General features: G+C 33.4%; 4 protein-coding genes across 6 annotated transcripts in view; 3 read left to right on the forward strand and 1 right to left on the reverse strand.

Annotated features, from left to right (window-relative positions):
* Positions 1 to 10,219, forward strand: part of LOC122574341 (potassium voltage-gated channel subfamily H member 8) — a 29,197-nt gene extending 18,978 nt beyond the window's left edge. For 2 of the 3 annotated variants that reach the window (XM_043741845.1, XM_043741848.1), the window contains exons 5-16: positions 105 to 232; positions 407 to 635; positions 2,052 to 2,215; positions 2,830 to 3,043; positions 4,360 to 4,539; positions 4,773 to 4,972; positions 5,243 to 5,492; positions 5,577 to 5,839; positions 6,151 to 6,299; positions 6,364 to 6,532; positions 6,605 to 6,977; positions 7,198 to 10,219. In XM_043741845.1, the coding sequence (XP_043597780.1) occupies positions 105 to 232; positions 407 to 635; positions 2,052 to 2,215; positions 2,830 to 3,043; positions 4,360 to 4,539; positions 4,773 to 4,972; positions 5,243 to 5,492; positions 5,577 to 5,839; positions 6,151 to 6,299; positions 6,364 to 6,532; positions 6,605 to 6,977; positions 7,198 to 7,409 (2,531 nt within the window). In that variant the 3' untranslated portion in view covers positions 7,410 to 10,219. The remainder of the gene's footprint in view (positions 1 to 104; positions 233 to 406; positions 636 to 2,051; positions 2,216 to 2,829; positions 3,044 to 4,359; positions 4,540 to 4,772; positions 4,973 to 5,242; positions 5,493 to 5,576; positions 5,840 to 6,150; positions 6,300 to 6,363; positions 6,533 to 6,604; positions 6,978 to 7,197) is intronic. The other variant, XM_043741847.1, reaches the window with a different exon arrangement.
* Positions 10,220 to 12,565: 2,346 nt separating this feature from the next.
* LOC122574101 (mitochondrial 2-oxoglutarate/malate carrier protein-like) lies at positions 12,566 to 14,981 on the forward strand. The gene is made up of 6 exons (XM_043741254.1): positions 12,566 to 12,866; positions 13,192 to 13,407; positions 13,501 to 13,631; positions 13,698 to 13,868; positions 13,942 to 14,041; positions 14,120 to 14,981. The coding sequence occupies exons 1-6, from the start codon at positions 12,808 to 12,810 to the stop codon at positions 14,322 to 14,324; spliced, it is 882 nt and encodes a 293-aa protein (XP_043597189.1). The 5' UTR covers positions 12,566 to 12,807; the 3' UTR covers positions 14,325 to 14,981.
* Positions 14,982 to 15,121: 140 nt separating this feature from the next.
* LOC122574099 (DNA repair protein REV1) lies at positions 15,122 to 19,418 on the forward strand. The gene is made up of 6 exons (XM_043741251.1): positions 15,122 to 15,460; positions 15,538 to 16,912; positions 16,999 to 17,440; positions 17,508 to 18,693; positions 18,916 to 19,058; positions 19,221 to 19,418. The coding sequence occupies exons 1-6, from the start codon at positions 15,407 to 15,409 to the stop codon at positions 19,372 to 19,374; spliced, it is 3,354 nt and encodes a 1,117-aa protein (XP_043597186.1). The 5' UTR covers positions 15,122 to 15,406; the 3' UTR covers positions 19,375 to 19,418.
* A 161-nt stretch (positions 19,419 to 19,579) lies between these two features.
* On the reverse strand, positions 19,580 to 23,612 carry LOC122574100 (GMP synthase [glutamine-hydrolyzing]). Its single transcript, XM_043741253.1, has 9 exons — positions 23,461 to 23,612; positions 22,387 to 22,661; positions 22,060 to 22,272; positions 21,682 to 21,979; positions 21,037 to 21,514; positions 20,712 to 20,953; positions 20,448 to 20,618; positions 19,930 to 20,361; positions 19,580 to 19,807 (listed from the first exon to the last, which is right to left on the reverse strand). The coding sequence occupies exons 2-9, from the start codon at positions 22,605 to 22,607 to the stop codon at positions 19,706 to 19,708; spliced, it is 2,157 nt and encodes a 718-aa protein (XP_043597188.1). The 5' UTR covers positions 22,608 to 22,661; positions 23,461 to 23,612; the 3' UTR covers positions 19,580 to 19,705.
* Between the last annotated feature and the right edge of the window lie 46 nt (positions 23,613 to 23,658).

Raw genomic sequence — 23,658 nt, forward strand, 5'->3', positions numbered from 1 at the left:
TATAAATATACATTCTTCGTCAAACTCCTTCACTGCATACAGCGTACAGCTTTAAACTGTACAAAGAGTAAAGTATATACGGCGATGGTACAATTATATTTCAGATGCAAATGGCGGTCTCGATCCAGAAGCGCCTCCAGCTAATTATGGCAGAAGAAGGAGTCGCGCCGTCCTTTATCAATTATCAGGCCATTACAAACAGGACAATAAGCACAAAATTAAATTGAATAATGTAAGTGCTACCATTCCAGTTTTAATCACTTCTAAGAACAGCTCCAACCATTTCATTTACCTTGCAAACCCAAGGTTTACCCTTATATTTACATTCACATTTAGCGATTTACAAAAATATCTGAACATTTACCTACCACAGAAAGCTTTCACGTATGATGTACTATTATTATAGAACCTTCTGCATTCCACCGCACCACCCTTGCCAGAATACAAAACGACGGGAATCAAAAAATCTCAGTTCATTCTAAGCCATTACGGTGGCTTTAAGTCTTGCTGGGACTGGTTAATACTCCTTGCGACGTTTTACGTGGCGATCGTCGTCCCTTTTAACGCGAGTTTCATTAACATCGATAGGCCTACGATGGTTAGCGACGTTGTTGTCGAAGCGCTCTTTATAACCGGTGGGTATCATTTCTTCAACTTATTTGTCTCATTCGGGACTGATTTAAAATATTGAAGGACCGAGGAGAGAACAGACCTTTATCGTAATCAGCCTAAAATTACTAATCGGAGACAGTTCGATATATCGATTGGCGATGCTTTTAAAGTAATTCAGCCAAAAAGGAACGCGAACGGTACTCTTCTCGTCCAATTGGTAATTCGAGAAGCTCGTTAAGTTCGAAAGCAACGATTCCTCGCTTCCCTGTTTCCAATCCGCCTTATACTTGTACAATCGTTGGTTTCAACTACTAGCCCCATTCAGTGCAATTTTCTTCGCGCGAATGCAGAGAAATTTAATTTAATCTCGATATATTTGTTTATTTATTCGTATAAGACCAATATACAAAAGAAAACAAGAAGTTCCGTTACCGTGCTAGTAATATCGGTTTTATTTCAATTTTCGTGATGCAGCGAATTCCCCTTGAGTCAGTTTTCGCAAGTAATGCGACATTCGCTTTGCAAACACTGAATTGATTTATATTCAAAGCGAATATCGAATAACGATGTCCAAAGTAAGAACTCTTCACTGGTGTTCGACGAGATCGTATCTCTTCGAGGATAGAAATCATAATTTTATTTGTCAGTACAATATAGGGCAGTTTAAACTCGTCCAACCTGATTTTCTCACAACGTCCAGTCGAATAAAAAATCGTATTATATTACGTCTATGTTATAATGAAATTTTCGTATTTCGTATTTATGTCTAGAAAAATATACTGATGAATTTTAGATGGAGAAAGTTAAAACATCCTGTGAAAGGAGGATTTTATCAGTCGATGCGTATCGTTCCTCTCATCCAATTTATCTATATTCGAAAACCTAGTATTCGTATGCATAACTCGATATGAAATTACTTGGGCTCGTTTAGCCAATTCGTAAATAAGTATGACGAGCGAATATTGAGATAGAAATCCTGTTTGCTAACGAGATTAAAAGCAGTTCATCCTGCGGAAATAAAGTTCCTTAACGCGCTGCATTTTCGCATCGAGAAACTCAATAAGGGAAGGGAAGGGATCGCGAGAGTAGTTTGTCTCTTTGATCAAAACACAAACAGAGGTTCGATGTTTCTACTCGCTAAAATTTCTATTCTGTGGTATGATCAAAGTTTGTAGGATTAGAATTAATTGAAAAGTACAAGCGAGAAAGACGATAGGTCACGTTTTACATTTTTTACAGAGCAACAGTTTTAAGATTCGGTACCTCGTCGAACAATCTCGTGTTACCAAAATCGTCTGTGTACTTCACTTTAAAGTTAAACGCATGATTTTCACCCTTTTGTCGAATTTTCCTCCTCCGGTCTTCAATTAGAATTATCGAAAACGAAAGCGATGGTTAAACATTGAAAACGATAGTTAAAATCACACGTCTTCCCGCAGATATCATTCTAAACTTTAGGACAACGTACGTAAGCAGGAAAGGTGAAGTTGTCAGCAACAGCAAAAGTATAGCCGTGAACTATTTAAAGGGTTGGTTTTTCGTCGATCTTGTCGCTGCTTTGCCTTTCGATTTTCTCTATGCTTCTGACGTTTACAGCGGCGAGGTGAGTAATTCGTAACCATTTTAAATTATTTAGATAGCTCGACCCTGAAACTTTTATACTACGCGTACTAATATAGCCGTGTTGCAAGCTGCAAGTTAACTTAAAATTGCCTTGTAAAATCCGTATCTCGATTGCGAATAATAAAGTTTCTTTTCTAACTCAAAATCTCTGGATGTTGATCTCCTGTTGAGAAATGTAAGGAAGACACGTGTACGATACGCTATTTGTACATTTGAAAACGAGTTATGAATGAAGTTCATTTAGGGAAGGTCCGCGTATTATTAAATTGAACGACATACCGATTCCAAGCTTCGCGTTCTCTCCGGAACACGGTCACATATCAGCTTGAATCGAACGACATATCTCGACATGAATGGTACAATCTAGTCGTCGTGAGTCTATAACGTGTGTACAAGAATACGTAATTAACGTCAGTTATTATCAAAGCGGATATTTAACATATGGAAATCCGACATCGATTTGCTACAATACCATTTTTTCGATAAATTAGTATGTACATATTTAGCATCGAAACGAATTACAACTAATATCATCGATCTAAATACTTCGATTAACGTATTTCATGTTTATTAATAGAGCATCTTTTATCATAGGAATCGGGACATGGTAACATTCATTTAGTAAAGCTGACAAGATTATTAAGGCTCGCGCGGTTACTTCAAAAGATGGATAGATATTCGCAGTACAGTGCCGTCATTCTGACGATGTTAATGCTTTTTTTCATCTTGGTGGCACATTGGTTGGCTTGCATTTGGTTCGTTATCGCGGAAAAAGAAAGGTTGAGAAACGACGATGATTGGGATCTCGGTAAGTTCCATCTTCATATAATAATATCATTTTTATAAGACACAAATTCACGAAACTTTTACAGTTGAAGTTAAGTTCAATGAAACGCTTGAATATCTACGAGTCGAGATATAATCCTTTCCTCTTTAACATTTACATGGACAAAAGAATATTCGCGCAAAAAGGTAGTTGTAAATTTTCCATAACAATTTCATACGCGCTCTAACGAAAATCAATACGAATATTATGAAATTGCTTTAGGAATTATTCTTTCCACCTTATTACGTCAATTCGCGACTAACAAATAAAAATTCCCGCATAAAACTTTAAATATTAAAATTTCAAATTTCTTTACGTGCTTCTTGCGCAAGCACATACGGTCTTCGGCATTTACGACAGCTTTCTCGCGTTTTCATATGGTTTTTAGTACGTCGTGTATCTGTATATTTTACATAAATAAGATAAGGTTCCGTTTATCGCATTGCTGCACCAGAAATGTGCGAGTAACACGAGCTAGCGACTCTAGCGTGGAATTCTATATCACCCAAGCTAGCAGGCGGCGTTTGTTAAAAAATCAATTCGTCGTTAGCAGACGTAACTTTTTACAACTTTAACCATCAACGCTGCGAACGATAGTGCTTTATAAAACAATTGCTTCTTTCCCGGGTCGCGTTTATTACATTCTCTAATAACTGCATTATTGATCTTTTTAATACGCTATTAAATTTTATTACAATTTTGTGAAATGATCAGAATTTTCCAAAGATGCCTCCATAGCAGGGCAGCGTTGCAACGTCAAGTACTTTATCGCTCAAATCGTTTAAAATAATATTTGATAGAATTCTAAGAAGAAGAAATAGAAAGTTTTGGGATAATGGGATATTCATCATGCGCGAACAGTTTGATTGCCTATGCAAGAGTTAAGCAACAACCGTACATTTTGAATAAAAAGCTCCGTGTCTACGTATTTAAGTATACAGATTGATCTTGCATGATTCGATTCAAGGAATTTTGTTTTGGAGAGCACTACGTTCTAGATGGAATCGATGCACGGAGAAAGTTGAAACTGTAGTCGTATTAGTCTACAAACTTTTCTCTTACGGGAAAGTGTATCGCATAACTTAACTGCAGACGTTTGCCTCTAGACATACTCTCGTAATAATACTGTTTAATACACTACTGTTTAATCCGTTCGCGTAAACGAATAATATCTGATTAAAAAAAAAAGCTGAGAGGGAACATACAACGCAATTCTATGAACGCGACAATTATAGAAATATTTGATAGAGAATAAACTACTGACGTTCAAATCGATTTTGATCGGACGCATTTTACAGGCTGGATTCACACACTGGCAGAAAAGCTAAAAATCTCCGTGGAGAATGTAACGCACGCGGAAAGTTACATCACAGCGTTGTACTTTACGTGCAGTAGTTTAACATCGGTAGGATTTGGAAATGTGTCGGCCAATACATTCTCCGAAAAGTTCTTCTCCATTTGCACGATGCTCATTGGTGGTCAGTAATCATCATCGATCAATATGTTATATATTATTCCGTAAGGATTATCAATTAATTATTCAAGTTAATTAACGAAGTATTATTAGTTGCTGCACGCGTATTTAATCAATATAAGAATTTGCATACACGTGTATTAGGGGGAAATAATATTAATTAATACGGAATAAACATTGAATGGAAAACTTACGATAGAAAATGTTTCCACATTGTACATATCGTGTATGCTACAGCTCTGATGCATGCCGTCGTGTTTGGTAACGTGACAGCGATTATTCAAAGAATTTACTCTAGAAGATCGCTATACCAAACAAAACTGCGGGATCTCAAGGATTTTTTCGTATTGCATCAGATCCCCGAAGAACTGAAACAGCGAATGCAAGACTATTTCCAAACTATGTGGTCTTTAAATCACGGTATCGATATACACGAGGTAAATCAATCACGTGAACGCTATGATTCAAAGGCTTATAAAGAAAAAGATTCTTGTTCGCGTTTCTTCTTTTCCAGGCAACCAAAAGAATACTCTAACGATCTGTTGTAATATCTATGCAATGTATTTCGATATCTGTTACCTAAAAGATCGAAAAATCTGACAAGAGATCTTTATTATGAGCCTTTCGATTACGCTGTATCATATAAAATTGCCAAACGTATTGTAATTCGCAATTAGTCAAGATTACGCGAGATTTACTGCTTTTAGACCTTGAAACAATTTCCCGAGGAACTGCGGGGTGACGTTTCGATGCATTTACATCGCGAAATATTAAATTTACCGATATTCGAAGCTGCTTCTCAGGGTTGTCTCAAACTGCTTTCTCTTCGCATTAAAAATAATTTTTGTGCCCCTGGCGAATTTTTAATTCACAAAGGAGATGCACTTTCCTACATATATTATTTATGCAACGGCTCGATGGAAGTTGTGCAAAACAACATGGTCGTCGCGATTTTAGGTACGATATCACAGTGTTCGTAGTTTCGATTATATTGGAAAAATCAGGACTGAAATCTCACAAGGTGTTTGATTTCGTTTAAAGGCAAAGGCGATCTAGTAGGTTGTGACATAAACGTTCATCTGCAACACGGCAGTAACGGTGGTGGAGCAGGTGGCGGAGGAGCCGCGGACGTAGTAGTCAAATCAAGTTGTGACGTTAAAGCGTTGACTTATTGTGATTTGAAATGCATAAATATGCATGGATTAGTCGAGGTACTTCGACTGTATCCCGAGTATCAGCATGAATTTGCAAATGACATACAACATGATCTCACTTACAATATACGAGAGGGATACGAAGCTGAGGTAACTATTAACATTTAATATCACAGTGTAATTGAAGAGCTTTCTGAAAAATCAACCCATAAATCTACTAGTGTAATAAATACCGCACAAAAGTATCTGGACATTTCTATACGTTTCTTGTAACAGTAAAATATCAAAATGTACAAATTAATGGCAAATTATTGATTGAAACAAACATTACGTATACTACCGTTTTATAAACTCTGTTTCCATGAAGCTTCTGAAACCCGATATTCATATTGACAGCGTGAAATAATAAGAGTAAAAGAAACAAAGATTCATACGAATGTTTCTTAATTATCTACCTTTAGCAAGAGTCAGATATGAACGGACCATCGTTAACGTTACCATCGATTAGCGAAGACGACGAAAATGTGCCTGACGAAGGGGAGACTTCACCTTTGTCACCACCAAATAAATCGCCTTTACATACGACGAGTCCTAGACATGCTAAATTCAGGTGAGCTTTCACCATATTTGTTCACTCATAAGAAATTCTTCAAATATCCTACATCGTATAATAGGGATGACTACAGAGAAGCGAGAAGAACCGGAAGAGGAGTTCTAGTAAGAGGGAGAGCGGCTCAGGTAATCGCTCAAGAATCAATGGAGGAACATATTCGAGGATCGGTGGAGAGACTCGACACACAATTTTCTACGTTACACCAAGACGTTGCCACGTTGAGTTACGAGGTAAATATTGCGGTAAACGTTCGTTCCACTCTCAACTGGTCTAACGTTCCCGATTGTTTCGTATAAAAATAGGTGAGGAATGCCATTCAAGCTCTGCAAATATTAGCGTGTTCGCCTCAAAGTAATCCAAATTTGCCAACGCCCGCGAGTCGTGGGAGTGGCGTTTTGGCGAGAAGTTCGTCTCATCCGCCCGATGCTATATGTTGGGACCCACCTAGAAGAATGTCAGATGCATCCACGCAAACCGACTGGCCTGTGGATATGTTCGAGTCCTGGATTCGAGCAAATCCTCAACGAGTTCTGAGGATCCTCGAACTCGATCCGGATACTCTTTTGAGACAACCACCGTCTCCTACACCATCGCCATCTTCTCCTCCGCCACCGCCATACGAGCCCTTGTCACCTATTGTTGGGACACCGCCGCAATCACCGTCTCTCGCGCAAGGTAACCATTCGAATTTAATTTCTTTTTTCACTTATTATCGAAAAACGTGCAAGCAGTTAAAATATGAGTTCTACAAGTATTCTTAAAATATCGAGCTTTTCGTCGTTGTGACTGGAAGGAATACAATTGCGAAGAATGAGCGACACAAGAACAGTGGAGTTAAATTTTTAGATTGCAGTCTTTTGAAAAGTTGTAATATACAGGAAAGTTATTGTTTCAGGAAACGCTGATTTCGTTTACGGTAATAATCATGGAGATCGACACATTCCTCGTTTATATAAACCAACAAACTCTACGTGGGATCGCGAGAACAAGTTATCGCACAGATTTAGTGCCGGCGATGCCGAGAACGCGTCTTTATATCCAGCGTTTAGCACTCTACGCCGACTTCCTGAATCTCGATCGTTGAAATTCGATCCTTTTGATAGCTGAACGTTTCCAGAAACATATCAGGGTTATAAGCCTTAGAAGAACACGTAACCCAGCAAGGCAAGATGTTTGTACACGAGACAAGAGCAAAAGACAAATTTCATGACTAAAATAGAGCAACGAGAAGCAAAACCACTCATTTTAAGTGTTCAAATTCGTTCATTTTTTATCACCTGTATTTCGACTCCTATGAAATCTAGAATCAACAGTTTGGTCATTTTTTTACGGATTGGAATACTTGAATTCAATCGATAGTTAGCAACGAACGATCGACATTGTCTTCATCCCAAAAACAATCCTACGATAATTGAATAAATTTCTGTATAGTATAGCAATGATATAAGAATTTTTTACGACACGAAACATGTCCAAAGAGAGAAAAATGAGAGGATCGCCAGCATTGATAAGCTATAAATACACGTACGAGTATATCTATAACCTTGCTCATCCGAGAGACATTTACATTTATTGAGGGACTCGACATCTCATCGTCTGATCCGAATCTCTAGAATGGAATACGTGTACAATCATAAATTTTAATCTAAAAAATATATCGTATGCGAAGTGAATTGTTGGTACATTTTTTCATGATCTAAAAGATATTTTGAAAAGGTATTTTTTAACTAATTTCTATATTATTATCGAGGATGTTTAAAAAAAATTCGGATAACGATATAAAATGTTGGAAATCTACTTTCTTTTATAGAAAATTGTTGCTTCTGTCATTCCATACGCATACGTGTCGCTGTGATTGATTATACCTAGTTAGCAGAAACTATGTCGTTTATTTAAAGATGTTCTCTTGCAGTAATCTTGCTGTAAATAAATCAGCAAAACGTATTACTTAAGAGCATTCGTGTTTTCACTTTCACATATGTGAGAAGAACGTTCAACGTTCAATATCGCAAAGTCTTCGCCTCAATAGACTTTAAGATCTATCGGCGAGAACGAAGTTTTAAACTTTAGCGTAGCAATAATATGCACAACAGATTTCGATGTATCCGCTGACGTCCAAATTAGACAGTAGTTATTGTAAAGTAGTATTCATCATCGCAGTAAAGATGTTGATTTCAAGGTAGGTAAGACAAGTACTTTAATGAAGGGGGTTATTCAAATGATTAATTTGAAAATTAATGTATCATACGAGATTATTACGCGGGAGATGTATCCGATTGTAAGTATTTCTTGAACAAATTCAATGTAAATAGTATATCGCTATTAAAAATATGTGATAAGGCACGGCTTTGGCCATGCACGACAATTGTATTCGTTCATCTTTCATCGTCATTTGTGAAACATCAAAAAATTATTCGTCTACTTATGATATCGGCCATCCACGATTCAGTACCTACAATTTGATTTCAACGAATACAAAAATTGAAACATAAGATGATCAATCGTTTAACCTACTTACATTCTCATTCCTTGAGCGCACAAACAATGATGCAATACCAATGTTTTCTAAAATAATCGTTCGAATATATTACATCATAGAGATAAAACGTGTAAAGTACGATATTTGTATTTATTATATCATAATTTCACAAATGTCAATGAAAGCAGCTGTTTTATAAATATTTCATATATTTTGTTATACTATTTCTATGCTCCTCACCTTATAATTCAAGCTAAACATATTGTAATATTTAACCTACTCTCACGTATTCTACTACTTTTTACACTCTCCGAGAAACTAACTACGAAAGAAACATTTGTCATCTTAACATTTATGAAAATGTCAGTAAGCACAAAATATGATTATTCCTTAACGCACATTTCACTGTGCTCCAAGTTGACGAAATTTAAGGATAACGTACTAAACCGTGCAATCACGGTACAGTATAATCATTTTAATTCAACTATCAGATTGAGAATGAAGAGGAAAAAGAAAATTGTTGTTTATGTCTGATATGATACAACATAAATTTATGCATCTAATGTATAGATGTACGGATACACGTATACATACAGGCGTATGTATACTATCACCACTTCCCTGTATGAACTTATTGTTGGTTAATAAGTTTATGCCAAACATAGAAGGAAAGAAATATCAAATTATCAAAGGTATAGCTAAATTTAATTAAATTTTTTATCATACACTTTTTAACCAATCTAGTTAGAAAACTTTAAATCAACGGCCTTAAAATAAAATCTTATTGTTCTCACTATTCTTGCATACCGAAGATAATCTAGAATCTAGGAATATGGTTTCTACGTAACTGACGCCTATGATTTTCCGTATAAACTTGGTATATCAAATTACAAAACACCTCTGAAAGCCACATTCAGATTGAATCGTGAAAAAATACATATACATACATACTGTCCGAACAAAACATTTTACATCGTTTTTATACCTAATTGTCGAGTGCAGTTTTCCAGGGGCGTCAAATATCGAATTATGTTATATCAATCGCAAATATAAATATTGTACAGAAAGAGAGGCATATAATTCGAAAATGATAGAATATATTTATGATTACATTACGATTGATGGGATCTTGAAAATACTAATGTTAATAAATAATCTTCGAAATGTAATCTTCTTTTAAATAACTTGGCTAAAATACGCCTATCGTACACGTACGAACTCTTCATCAATTATTTCGAGAGGAAAAATACTATTAATTTAATGTGCATATTATTCTTTTCGGTATAACAAAAAACTGAGCAGCAAATACAATTAACAAAAGAAGAGTCAACCTGCTAAAATCTTTCAGACGTTTGTAAATATTGTTATCTGCTTACTGTACAGTGTGTATCGTACAATTGGTTCTTTGTTCACTCGTCTCATTATAAAAAAAGAAGAAATAAATATAATTACAGAAATGTTTGGTCTAAACTTTTCTTTCGTGTAATCGCATGTTACTTTTGAATATTATTTTATATTTCTCTCATATGGATTTAAAATATCGAAATACTCTGTTAAACAAGTAACGGAATATTTTTCAATATGGCTTCCATTCGTTTTTATGAGTGCAACCATTTTACGCCATATTTGCATATCGTTGTGAATCAACGGTACGATCTCGAATCTCGACTATATATATTTATTGTTACCCAGACATGTTTCGATACAAAAGGATTCCCGGGTGCATTGAAACAATGAATCAAGTATCGAAAAAGATCAAATGACTACATATAGAACAAGATTCTTAAAAACATAATCGATATTCATATATATATAAAGATTTCTATCGTAAATCATACACATACATAATATATATGTATGTACACATTCTCCGAACTATGCATACGTTAAAAATTTTCAACTTCAGTGCTATTCTATAATATTGCATTTCAAAAAGATACATCAATATTACGTATAGCTCTGTATATTTTGTATAAATACGTCAAATTAATCGTTGTCTGAACAAGAAAGCCACATATTACAAAACAAAGTAGGTATCATTGGCGTCGCACTTGCAACGAGGATCGTGGTATATTCTACTCTTTGATCGATATATATATATATCAATATTTTCTACTTTATACGGATTTATAACCATATTATGTATGTTACGTGATCATACTCGACTTACTTGTCCACGAAAAGAAGCTTTTCTCAAGTGCTTTTTGTTGGTCCTGCTGCAGCTGCTTGTCATCCCCTTTTTCCAATCACACTCACAAATCACTCTAATAAAGTTCGCGTCGCATCGGCAGGAAACTGCACACGTACGTTAGTTTAGGACGGGTTACTATCTAAGTCAACAAAATTCATAAATTATTAAAATGAAAATTATATAAAATTAAATAAACATAAATCTAATGAGAAAAATACAGTTTACATTTTTAATTTAATTTTTTACATTTATAAATATCTAATTCAGTTTAAACAATCTTTTCCATCAAAGTGTTCCCCATATTCTCATATTTTTGCACGACTTTTTGAATGTCACACGTAGTGTCACATGACCTCACATTTTCAGTTACCAATTCGGTACGCGACTTTTTCGTCTCCGTAAATTTCTTAACAAATTGTTTAAAAATTTTGCGAATTTGAAATACATAGTGTTCGGAAATGTGAAGAAAACATTCAGTACAAGGAAACGAAGTGATTGTGGTGTGTTTTTTCAAATATTCAATGTAATGTTGAAAAATATTTAAATATAATTTCATTGCAGCTATTATGCGAAAATTCTCGAAATTTGACGTGCCTATGCCAACAAATCTTTCTGCTTCATAATTTTCTCTCTTCTATTTTTAAATACAATTTTCATTCTTCGTTCTTCACTCGTCTTTCAAATGACGGGTTCTCACGTGTAATATTTAATTACATAATACATAAAACAATAATTAATTATAATTTATTAAACTATATCTTTTCTTCTATGGCAGCTATTTAGGATCTGCGTCTCTTATGGTCACTACCTGCAATAAGAAGCTCTCCACGAATGGTGAGTTTTCTGTTATTTTCTATTACTTTCTTTTACACCAAAATAAAGGGAGTGAGACAGTATTACGAAATTAACTATCGTGTTTCTAGAAATTCTGTATGGGTATATATATAGATTCGTTTGATGATAAATTTGAATATAGAAAGACCACTTCATGATAATTAGTAAGACAACATTTTTTGAATAATTTTTTAATTATTTAATGAAGACAAGAAATACTAAAAATTTAATTTAAATTCATTTGAATTTGAACCAATGGAATATATTTGTTCGTTTATAACAAAATGTAACAAATTAAAAATTACGTAATATCTAAATTATATTATTCATTTTTATACACGTCTTAATAAATTTTAAGACTATCTTCTTTTCATGATTTTATTATCTCTTTACATCTGAAGTGACCGTCTCCCCTCTCTCCCTTCCCCTCTCTCACTCTCTTAATACATATATAAGTATGTACATATATATGCATGGATGTGTGTTATTATCGATAGTCGACATTCAAAAATTTTTTGAAATTTGAATGCAATTTAAATAATAAAATTTTATAAAATTAAACTATCATTATTAAACTAATAATTAACAATTTTTACGTAAAATAATTCTGCATTATCGGTATTATTTTATCATCGTCGTTATCACAGTCGTTATTATCGCTTTAATTCAATGATAGTTGAGTTTATCAAAATTCTTTATCAAGTGTGGTACATATGACAAGTAACTTTGTGCTACGAGATGTCGCTAAAATACAAAAAATTGATAATTCAGTATGGGCTGGTATGGGAAAGGTTAAGCGAAGGATGGAATTTCTCGGATATTTGATAATCTTCCATTTAGATCATTTTAGTGCTCTCAACAAGTCTATATTAAGCTGGTGCTTATTTTTCTGCTTTTAAAATTTTGTAAATATCACGTTCGCGTCTACAACATTTTAGGCAACATCTAATTTAAAAATTTCCTTTTAATTGTCAATATAAGTGTCATACAATATTGTTAAAATGAGTAATCAAAAGACAGTGCCAACTTCAATAAACTTCCTTTTTGGGGGAACAGCAGGGTTTGTTATTTTTATCATCTTAATTCATTCATTTGATTAAGAACACAATATACATTGTATATAGACATTCTAGGAAATTCAAGCAAAAGACAGTTGTCTGAACACTTGCTTTGATTCAAGTATTAATTTTAGCTATAAAAAATAAATTTAACGTATTTGCATATATTTTCATGAAATATTTGTATCTGATGATATTTTAAAATAGATATTACAACTTACATAAGAGTCTGTATTAGCTTTCATATCTTCCTATATAGGAATAGTTCCATGGCCACTTTACTATCAATGATTAGAAAGCTAAATTTAATTAATTACTTTATTTTAGAATGGCTGCAACATGTGTTGTTCAACCATTAGATTTAATAAAAAATCGAATGCAACTAAGTGGTACTAAGACATCAACAATAAATGTAATATCTTCAATCTTAAAAAATGAGGGTGCTTTAGCTTTATATGCAGGCTTATCTGCTGGTTTATTGCGTCAAGCTTCATATACAACTACAAGACTTGGTACATATGAATGGCTGTCACAATTAATTTCGTGAGTACATGTATATTGAGAACATGGCCAATGTAAAGAAAGGTACCATGTGCCAAATACAGTCATTTAATATTTCTTGTGATATTTGTTTAGAAAAGACAGCCAACCAAATTTTATAATGAAAGTATTGATAGGTTGTACTGCTGGTTGTGTAGGAGCATTTGTCGGTACTCCAGCTGAAGTTGCATTAATTAGAATGACTGCCGATGGTAGACTACCTATTGGTACGCTCATTGTTAGTTGAATATTGAACAGAGGTTTTCCAATTCTTAGAAATGATGTATTTTTAGCTGAGAGACGCAATTATAAAAATGCATTTAATGCATTAGTTCGAATAATCAAAGAGGAGGGCTTTTTAGCATTGTGGAGAGGTACTATTCCAACAATGGGAAGGGCTATGGTTGTAAATGCAGCTCAATTGGCATCATATTCTCAATCTAAAGAAATGTTACTTAACACTGGTTTGTAAACATGTAAATAAGTAAGAATCAAATGATTAACACTGGGATAATGTTTTTTTATATATTTGGATAGGATATTTTGAAAACAATATCACATTACATTTTGTAAGTTCTATGATATCAGGTTTAGTAACTACCACTGCCTCTATGCCAGTTGATATTGCTAAAACAAGGTAAAGTTTCAAAAAAAGTAAATTAGTGAAACAGTTAATGAAAACGCTTTCACACTTTGCATTATTAATGACTTGCAGGATTCAAAATATGAAAATTGTGGATGGTAAACCAGAATTTAAAGGTGCAGTAGATGTTATAATTCAGGTGTGCCGAAATGAAGGAATATTTTCATTGTGGAAAGGTTTCTTTCCTTATTATGCTCGTCTAGGTCCACATACTGTCTTGACATTTGTTTTTGTAGAACAAATGCGTGATTTTTACAGAACATATGATGCACTTTAATACACAAGTATGCAGTGAATTTTCAAAATGTCTAAGCAGCATTTTTATCTATGTTTCGTTTTATATCTAACCTTTCACAAGTTATATGCTTAGACTGAATGTTCACTCTTTCAATATAGCTTTTGTTTGTGCGTTAATATTTGATAGACATACATGTATCTCGTACATAATGCACGCACAATAATTATTAATTTTATATTTTACATGTTGAATATCTTGATAGCTTATGCAAACCTCAGCTTAAAGTTCGTCAAAGATTAGGTTACAGTACATACATACGTAACAAATCATACATGTGTTTACGTTGATAAACAAATCTTCTTATTGCTTTACGGAAACAATACATTCTATTAACATTCTTCGCAGATATCATTTTATATGATTTTTATTTTTTTATTTGTTATTCTTATAAAAACTGTATATTTTCTGAAATATGTATTCCTACAAATATGTATAAAAACTTAATATTACGAAATTATAAATTAATTGTCTACAATAAATATCATTTCATAAAATTTGAAACTACGAATGAGACATTGGGATGTATAAATACTAAGTAACGAGTATATAGTTACTATCAATTTTACATGTATATATATATACTACTTAAATTGTATATATAATTGTTTAATAAACGAAAAAAGTTATTTTTGTGTATATTAATGTGGTCTTCAGTGAGAGATAAGTAAATTATCCAATAACTCTCCCCAGAAGAATCGTTTGAATCGGGCGTTTAATACAAGTGGTTAATATATAAAGACAGCATGAAGTGATTTATCGTTACGTATTATATTTATCGCAAAGGTTGCAATGTTACGTATAATATTGAAAACTAATTAATATGAATAATTTCTGTTCTATATAACGTTACATTTCCAATACTATTTAAATGATTGGTTCGTGTATTTAAATTATGTTCAGAATGTTCAACAAGGTATTTCATTTGCATAAGGTTATATGGGAATGAATATTTTTATCAAATATAAAAAGTCCGTCTATATACATATGAAATATGATAATTACATGATAGTTTCATTTTAAAGAATTTCATACTCCTCTTATATGATACAAAATTTGTTACAATGTCAAGAAAAAGGAAAAGCAAAGCTTGGGGGGAAGATGGATTTGAAGATTGGGTATGTAAAAGACATTTAGAACTTTTTAATAAAAGTAAACAAATTAAATGTAGAACAGAATAATGGGATAATTTTAGGGTGGATACATGGCTGCAAAGCAAGCGAAATTAGAAGAACAATTTCACAATGGAGCAGACAATGAAATTAAAACGTCTAATATATTTGAAGGAATAGCAATTTTTGTAAATGGTTACACTAATCCAACTGCAGATGAACTTCGTCATTTAATGATGCAACATGGGGGCACATATCACCACTATATGAGGCCAAAAGCGACAACTCATATTATTGCATCTAATTTGCCATATTCAAAAATAATGTTATATAGGAAAAGTCAAAACCCAATTCCTATATGTAAATCTGAATGGATTATGGATAGTATAAAGGCTGGTAGAATTTTAAATTTTCAAAAGTATTTGCTTTATTCTCATTGTACAGATGTACAACCACAATTAAAGTGTGCAATACAAAATACAGGAAATAAAACAGATGATACTTTTCAAACACATAATGTACAAAGAAATAATGAAGTAAATAGTTTAAAAATTGATAATAGTAGAACTAAAACAATAAAACATACTTCTATACAAGAAAATACCTTCAATCCTGTATTACCAATGAGTTCAAGAGATACTCATTCCACAAAAAATTTGGAATTTATATCAGAATTTTATAATAATTCACGATTACATCACATTGCAACAATGGGAGCAACATTTAAAGAGTATGTTAATGAACTGAGAGATAAAAATAATGGAGAATTTCCAGGTCTTATTAGATTAAAAGATATTAGATTGAATAGATCATTATTTGGTTCTCAATTAGAATTTAATATTGTCCCAAATGATTTACAAGAGGAAAACAAGATGATAGATAGTCAAGATTGTATTATAATGCACATAGATATGGATTGCTTCTTTGTCTCAGTTGGTCTTAGAGATAGGCCAGAGTTGAGAGGCTTACCGATTGCAGTAACACATGCAAAAGGCAATAAGGATGGAGAACACGGTTCATTATCAGAAATAGCATCTTGTTCTTATGAAGCAAGGAAAGCTGGCGTAAAAAATGGCATGTTCTTAGGAGAGGCATTAAAAATATGTCCTAATTTAAAACCAATACCATATAATTTTGAAGGCTATACAGAAGTTTCCTACATGTTGTACGATATTGTAGCATCATACACGTTAGATATTGAAGCAGTTAGTTGTGATGAGATGTATGCAGACTGTACAAAAATATTGGAAGAATCTTCTTTAACACCAATGGAATTTGCAACTATAATTCGACAGGAAATAAAAGAGAAAACTGGCTGTCCTGTATCAACAGGGTTTGGAAGTAATAAATTATTGGCAAGATTAGCAACAAGAAAAGCAAAGCCAGATGGTCAGTTTTATATACAACAGGAACATATTAGTGACTGTGTTAGCACCTTCAATGTGCAAGACTTGCCAGGTAGGGTATTTTGGGCGTTAATTCAGTTAATTGATAATGCTATGTATATTCTATATTTGTTTAAAAATCTTAATCATTTAAATTAGGGGTTGGGTGGACAACAACACATAAATTAAACAATCTTAATGTACGAACATGTGCAGAGTTGCAAGCAATCTCATTGCCGACGTTACAGAAAGAATTTGGTAAAAAAACGGGTGATATATTATATAACATGTGTCGCGGTGTAGATCATTCAAAGCTTAATTTAGAACACGTTAGAAAATCTGTTTCGGCAGAGGTAAATTATGGAATAAGGTTTGAAAACAACGATGATGCAGTAGACTTTTTAAAAAAGTTATGTCGCGAAGTATGTAATCGATTAAATAAAATTAACGCAAAAGGCAGATGCATCACCTTAAAACTTTTAATTAGAGCAAAAGAAGCACCTAAAGAAACTGAAAAATTTATGGGACATGGTTTATGCGATTACGTAACGAGATCAAAAAATCTTATCTCTTCCATTAACGATGTCGATATTATAACAAAGTAAGTCAAAAATCGTTTTAATATTTTTGCGTAAAGCAATAGAATAATTTATTCGTGTTTACTTTAGGGAAGTTATTATACTCTGGAATCAAATGCAAAAAGTTCCTGAAGATGCAAGGGGCATCGGTATACAAATATCTAAACTAGAAATATTAAAAAATAAATCCCGTGGTACGACTTTATTAAATTTCATTAAAAATAAACCAAGTAGCACAGTTCAACAAACTATTGAAACAAATAAAGGCAACGAAGTTCAACCCTTAACACATTCGGATGTTGTCGCAGTAGTTTCTAACGACGTTGATAATGAGCAAAAATTGCACGTTCCATCTGGTATCAACGAATCAGTCTTTTCTGAACTTCCGGAGGAAATAAGAAATGAAATTTTGTATCCTAACAAAAGTAAAGGATTATCAGATGATAATAAAGATGGAGCAGCAACTGTTAGCGTACAAAATACGAACAAAACACAGCCACAGAAAAGTGTACAAATGCATCAAGAGAATTTTTTTAAACAAACAAAACCTGGCATTTCCAGACCAAAGGTGGAAATGCCACCTATTCAAGAGATCGATATGTCTGTTTTAATAGAACTACCTGAAGATATACGAAATGAAATTCTTAATGAATACAGTGCTAATAAAAATCAAAATCAAACGAATGCGAATGCAAATGAAAATAATAAATCTTCAATCAGTAAAGCAGCAACTTCTACAGAAAATAAATGCGATGAGCAAAATATATCTTATTCACAAGTAGATCCAGAGTTTTTAGCTGCATTACCGGAAGATCTAAGACGCGATGTTCAAATGTATTGCACTGCCAAAAATGCAGAATACAATTCGAAAATAAGAAAGAATGGGACGAATAATAATGGATTGGTAAGAAATAACGAAAACACGAAACAGATTAAAAAAGGGGAACCTAATTCCAAAAATAAAAATAACAATAAAAATGGCAAAGCGACACATTCTAAAAATAAAAAAAAGAACGGACAAACATTAAACAAAGCATTGAAAAACGTAAATGAACTTGAACAGACATCGAAGAGTAAAACTAATACGGGTATTGCAAAATTCATAATGCCTCCCGTGGAGAAAACCGAATCTGTGAATGATCGAATTACTAGGGATGATACGGAGGCTATTCTTTCTCATAATCGTACTATCTCAGAAGATAATGACAGCGCGAATCAACATCAAGATATTTTAATTGACCTCGTAAATCGTTTACTTAATCTACCTCTGAAACAGGTAGCTGTTATTTATCACTATAGATTATTTTCTTTCTTTGATACATTTTGTCGGATGGATTAAAAAATGTTAAAGCGATCAGTTGGTATTTAATTTCAAGCAAGTCACTTATGAAGGAGTGAGTGCTCGATATGCATGCTTGATAATCCGGCTGGTCATCATGTCACCCGTTTAAACATAAATTTTGTAGAATTAATGCAAGTATAAAATACACGGTTGCAGGTAAAAATACAAATACAAACGTGGATCACTAATTCTAAAATCGTGAATGAAGTAGACTTTTTATCGCTTGCGACATTTCTTAGCATGCTCCCGGAGAAAAGACGCATCGAAGATTTACACGTATTATTGAAAACCATGCATAGGTAATCTATTATGCAAATTTCATACGCACACCCTTGTAATAGGTGGATATTGAGTAATATAACACAGAGGATTCAGGGAATAGATATTTTACTCAGTTATGATTGATAAATAAAAATGATATTAAAGATAATACATTAACTTATTTATGTTCGTATTTTTAGATGTATGACAAAAACTGGAAATTGCATTTGGCATGGGACATATAGGAAAACAGTAAAATACGTTCAACATTATATGCAAATTGAATATAACAGTAACCTCATGGTACCACCAATCAAATGCAACCTTTTGCAATGTAACAGTGATGTAATGTAAATTTTTCGAAATTTAATAAATTAATATTTTTACAATGAGGTTAATAAGAAACCTATTTACAAGCAAACATGATACTTACCTTCAATTTCATTGAACACAGTATCAGTATTCTTTAGGTAACATATTAATTTACAATCGAGAACATATTTTTTTCTGAAAGAACTATGCTCAAAGGTTTCATATAAATCGGTAAGAAGTCATAAACTTCGAATTCGTACGTATTTTTGTAATATATATATATATATATTTTTAAATATATTTTTTACTTTGTAGTTGTTACGCGCTGGGAAGGTGAAAAAATAGAAAGGGGTGAGTTAGAGATGAGCGTTTACTACTCCCATTCGGTAGTTCCTGGCGGTTTAGATGTTAAGTCGTATAAAACACGCGAGATACCGGGTATTGAAGATATTTCGGTCACCAATTTCTTCACCACCTATGGAAAAAAAGAAGTATTGACTTCTTATGCTTATATTTATTATATCGAATGTGTATATATACACACACACACACACACAGACACACACACACGCACGCACATATATATATCAAACTTACATGTAGTGGCAATTCCTTCCCAGGAATAGCTGGTGTGCCAGTCATAAAATCATTAGTAACGAATGGCCTAAGAACAACTGAACGTTGGCATGAGGGTATTCGAGAAGCAGCGTCGCGATCGAAATGTATGGGAATTAAAACTACTGGCATTTGACTGATTGCTCCCATACAACCATTAGTAGCTAATACTAAGTTTGCTACGTGATCTGCTTGTCGAAGCGTAGCTATCACATTCGATGTAAGATGAGTTGGTGTGATATCCGTTACAGAATGATGTAGGTGAGGACCAAAAATGAAGCACACACGATTTACATTATGACATACTCGCGGAATTAGTTTTGCGAGGAACAATAGATCCTTCCAATCTATACCCTCGGACAAATTTTCTTCGCTAGATAACCCTACTACATAGCTGTAACTTCTTCGATCTCCCTACATTGTACAGTAAACGTTTTAATCCTTGTAATCAGTCAGGTGGGTTTATTAATCAGATTATTCGTAAGTGATGAACGTTATACCTGTACTCCTACACTGCGTATGGGCAAGAGTGTTGCAGAAATATGTCGGTAACTTGAAAGCTGTCGTAAATATTGGCGTTCAGATTCACTAGTCGCACCTTCTACGCGATTTAGTAATCCGTGTTTCTTTTGAAGCATTTGTTCGTATTCGGCCATTATTTTAACTATCACCTTGGATCGAATTATTAATTTGTTATTTTATGCATATTTTATGGAGAAGGTGTACTTTATTATTCATTTAATCGATACCGTAAACGAAAATACCTGTGTTTCTGAAAAGTCCTTATCCATATAAGGTTCGTCTGCACATAGAATGCGTACAGCAAGTCCAGGACCGGGATACGGATGACGAGCAACTAACGATGCTGGTAATCCAAGATCACATCCTAATTGTCTTACTTCATCCTTATGAAAATCTTTTAAAGGTTCTACTATATGACCTTGTGCTCTTAATGCTCTAACGAGTTCACTGTCATTGTGATGCGTTTTTATCGCATCTGCTTTACCTGATAGAAGTGTTTATATTTTATGTAAATTTGTTGCTTCTAACAGATATGAAAGAACAATGCATTTACGACTATTAATTTACCACTAGCTAATGCACTCGCACTTTCTATAAGGTCAGGCCTAAGAGTGCCTTGTCCAAGAAATACTTCTTCTGGCTTCAAACCCATCTCTGCCATTGCTTCATTGGCTACTCTCACAAAAACATCTCCTATGATTTTTCGTTTCTCTTCTGGGTTGGTCGTCGCACACAACATTTTAGTTAATCTAGTTCTTGGGCTAGTTGCTGTTCCACATATTCCTTTGTTGTTTATAGTATTTGCATTTGTTACTGGAGTAACGTTATCCAAGGGTACTGATGTAGTTCCTTGCATGAAGCAGCGACCGGCATTGACGACTCTTAATCGAATTCCCAATTGTGCTAAACTTTGTTCCACAAATTGTGTCTCTCCTTTCCGCATAAAGCCATTATTGATATGCAAAGCTATGACTTGTTCCTTATTTAAAGCTTTATGTAATAGTGCTGCACATACCGTAGAATCCACACCGCCACTCACTAATAACTATGATTGTTTTTTTTCTATTTTAATTGACAATCACATTTTATCATACATTATACTACATTTTTCAAATATTTTCAACAATTTTACGAATCTTTTCAAGGAATACGAATTCTAGTAAATTTTTAATAAAATTACCTAAATGCTGATTATATAAACCTGTATCTTACCAAAACTTTTTTGTTGCCAACTGTATCTTTGATATACTGGATACACTGTGCCTCTCGACCACGCAGCGTATAATTACCAGTGAGGCCAGCAATACCAAACAAAAAATTGTGTAACATTGTTTTTCCATTAGGTGTAAGATCTACTTCTGGGTGAAATTGTACCCCATACAAATTCATTTTATCGCTTGCTATTCCCGCTATAAAGTTTGATGATCTCCCAGTGATATGAAAGCTATCAGCCACCCTATCTATACTGTCTCCATGTGTTAACAGTACCATTTGCTCTTTCTCCAAGCCCCTGACAAATTATTCATTTTTTAAATATCTTACACTTAAAGATAGAAGCATGAAATGGATCATTTGTTTCGACTCACTTACTTAAATAATAGGCACTTGGAGTCTATTTCAATGGGAAACTGACCGTCTTCTCTGCCTTCTTTACTTATTACTGTACCACCAAATTCTTTATTCATCATTTGCATTCCATAACAAATACCTAGTACTGGAATTCCTATTCTGAAGATGTCTGCATCATATTTAGGTGCATCTTCTGCATATACTGAACTTGGCCCTCCAGAAATTATGATAGCTCTAAAAATTTATATTCAAAAGAATATAATTAGTGTTTGTATATTCATATATACATATGTATATATATATAAATACCCGGTTTCTAATATAAAAACATATGATTTGTGATCTTACTTATAACCCTTTTCTTGGAGAGTGAATGCAGATGTATCCAAGGGCAGAATTTCACTGTGCACATTTAATTCACGAATTTTTCGATCTATCACTTTACCATATTGTGCCCCCGCATCCAGAATGGCCACTTTTTCATCAACACATGCCATGCCCAATGTTGCTTCGTTAGCTCCATTATTTCTCTCCGCGCGAAACAATAATCCGTCCGCGCTTTTTTCCATTTCAAAATTTCTTGTATTGCTATTGCTATTGCTATTGCGGTGATTTGAATAATCCTATAAGGATATGATAAATTCAATGAGAAATCAAATATAAGTAAACAAATAATAAAATAACACATAAATCTATTTTTAGCTTCCCTGAGAGTATACTCAAACTTAGCTGCTATAATGTAACAAAGAACAGAATAAGGAAAAATTTTTCCATTTGTTAAAATTAAAAAAAATGTCGTGGCAGAGGAAAATTATACGATTGTAGTTAATAGTAAAGCAAATAATTTAAAAAAATTATCCTTTATATTATCATTTGAAGTTAGATCAGCAGTTTATTAGGAAATAATTCTAAGTTACATACTACCTCAAGTTCATTGTTTATTAATTACTGTATCATTTTCATGTTATTGAAAACAGATGAGCAAAATTGAATTACACACCACAATTACAAATATAAAGTTTTTTTTACTATATGAAACTGATGTTATAAGCTTCTCATTTTAACAGATGGAAAAGATATACAAACCACCCTGTTACAAATAATATCTAAAGATATCGCTGCGTGTAAATGCTATTATAGTATGTCACAACCCAGTATAAGTTCTGACAACTACTGTACATTATAGATATTTGATTCATATGGGAAATTTATTTGAAGATATATACGTGCATATTTTATATTATTTAACGAACGACCTAAATGATGTTTTGAAAAGAACCATTAAATATGACGTTCAGCAAAAAATAAATAACCGGCCGTAAATTTTATGAGCACGTTTCTTAGAAACCAGAGTACTATAATAGCATATCTACTACATATATCATCTTTTTAGAGACCAGTAAAACGCATCAAAAGACTTACCAAATTATACGAGGCACAGAATATTTCACGCCTAAATCACCAACTAACGTAAAATTAATTACAGCAAAACAGAATGTGCACTCTTTAGACGAGGCAGCCATTCAATCGCCTGCAATAGTCACAATGCAGTGACTGCCTTCAGCTTGAAAGTAACGTAGGAAACCAACAGTATAATCTAAAAGTTCCTAGCAAAATTCA

The sequence above is a fragment of the Bombus pyrosoma genome, linkage group LG13, assembly GCF_014825855.1.
Source record: "Bombus pyrosoma isolate SC7728 linkage group LG13, ASM1482585v1, whole genome shotgun sequence".
Classification (NCBI taxonomy): Eukaryota; Metazoa; Arthropoda; class Insecta; order Hymenoptera; family Apidae; genus Bombus; species Bombus pyrosoma.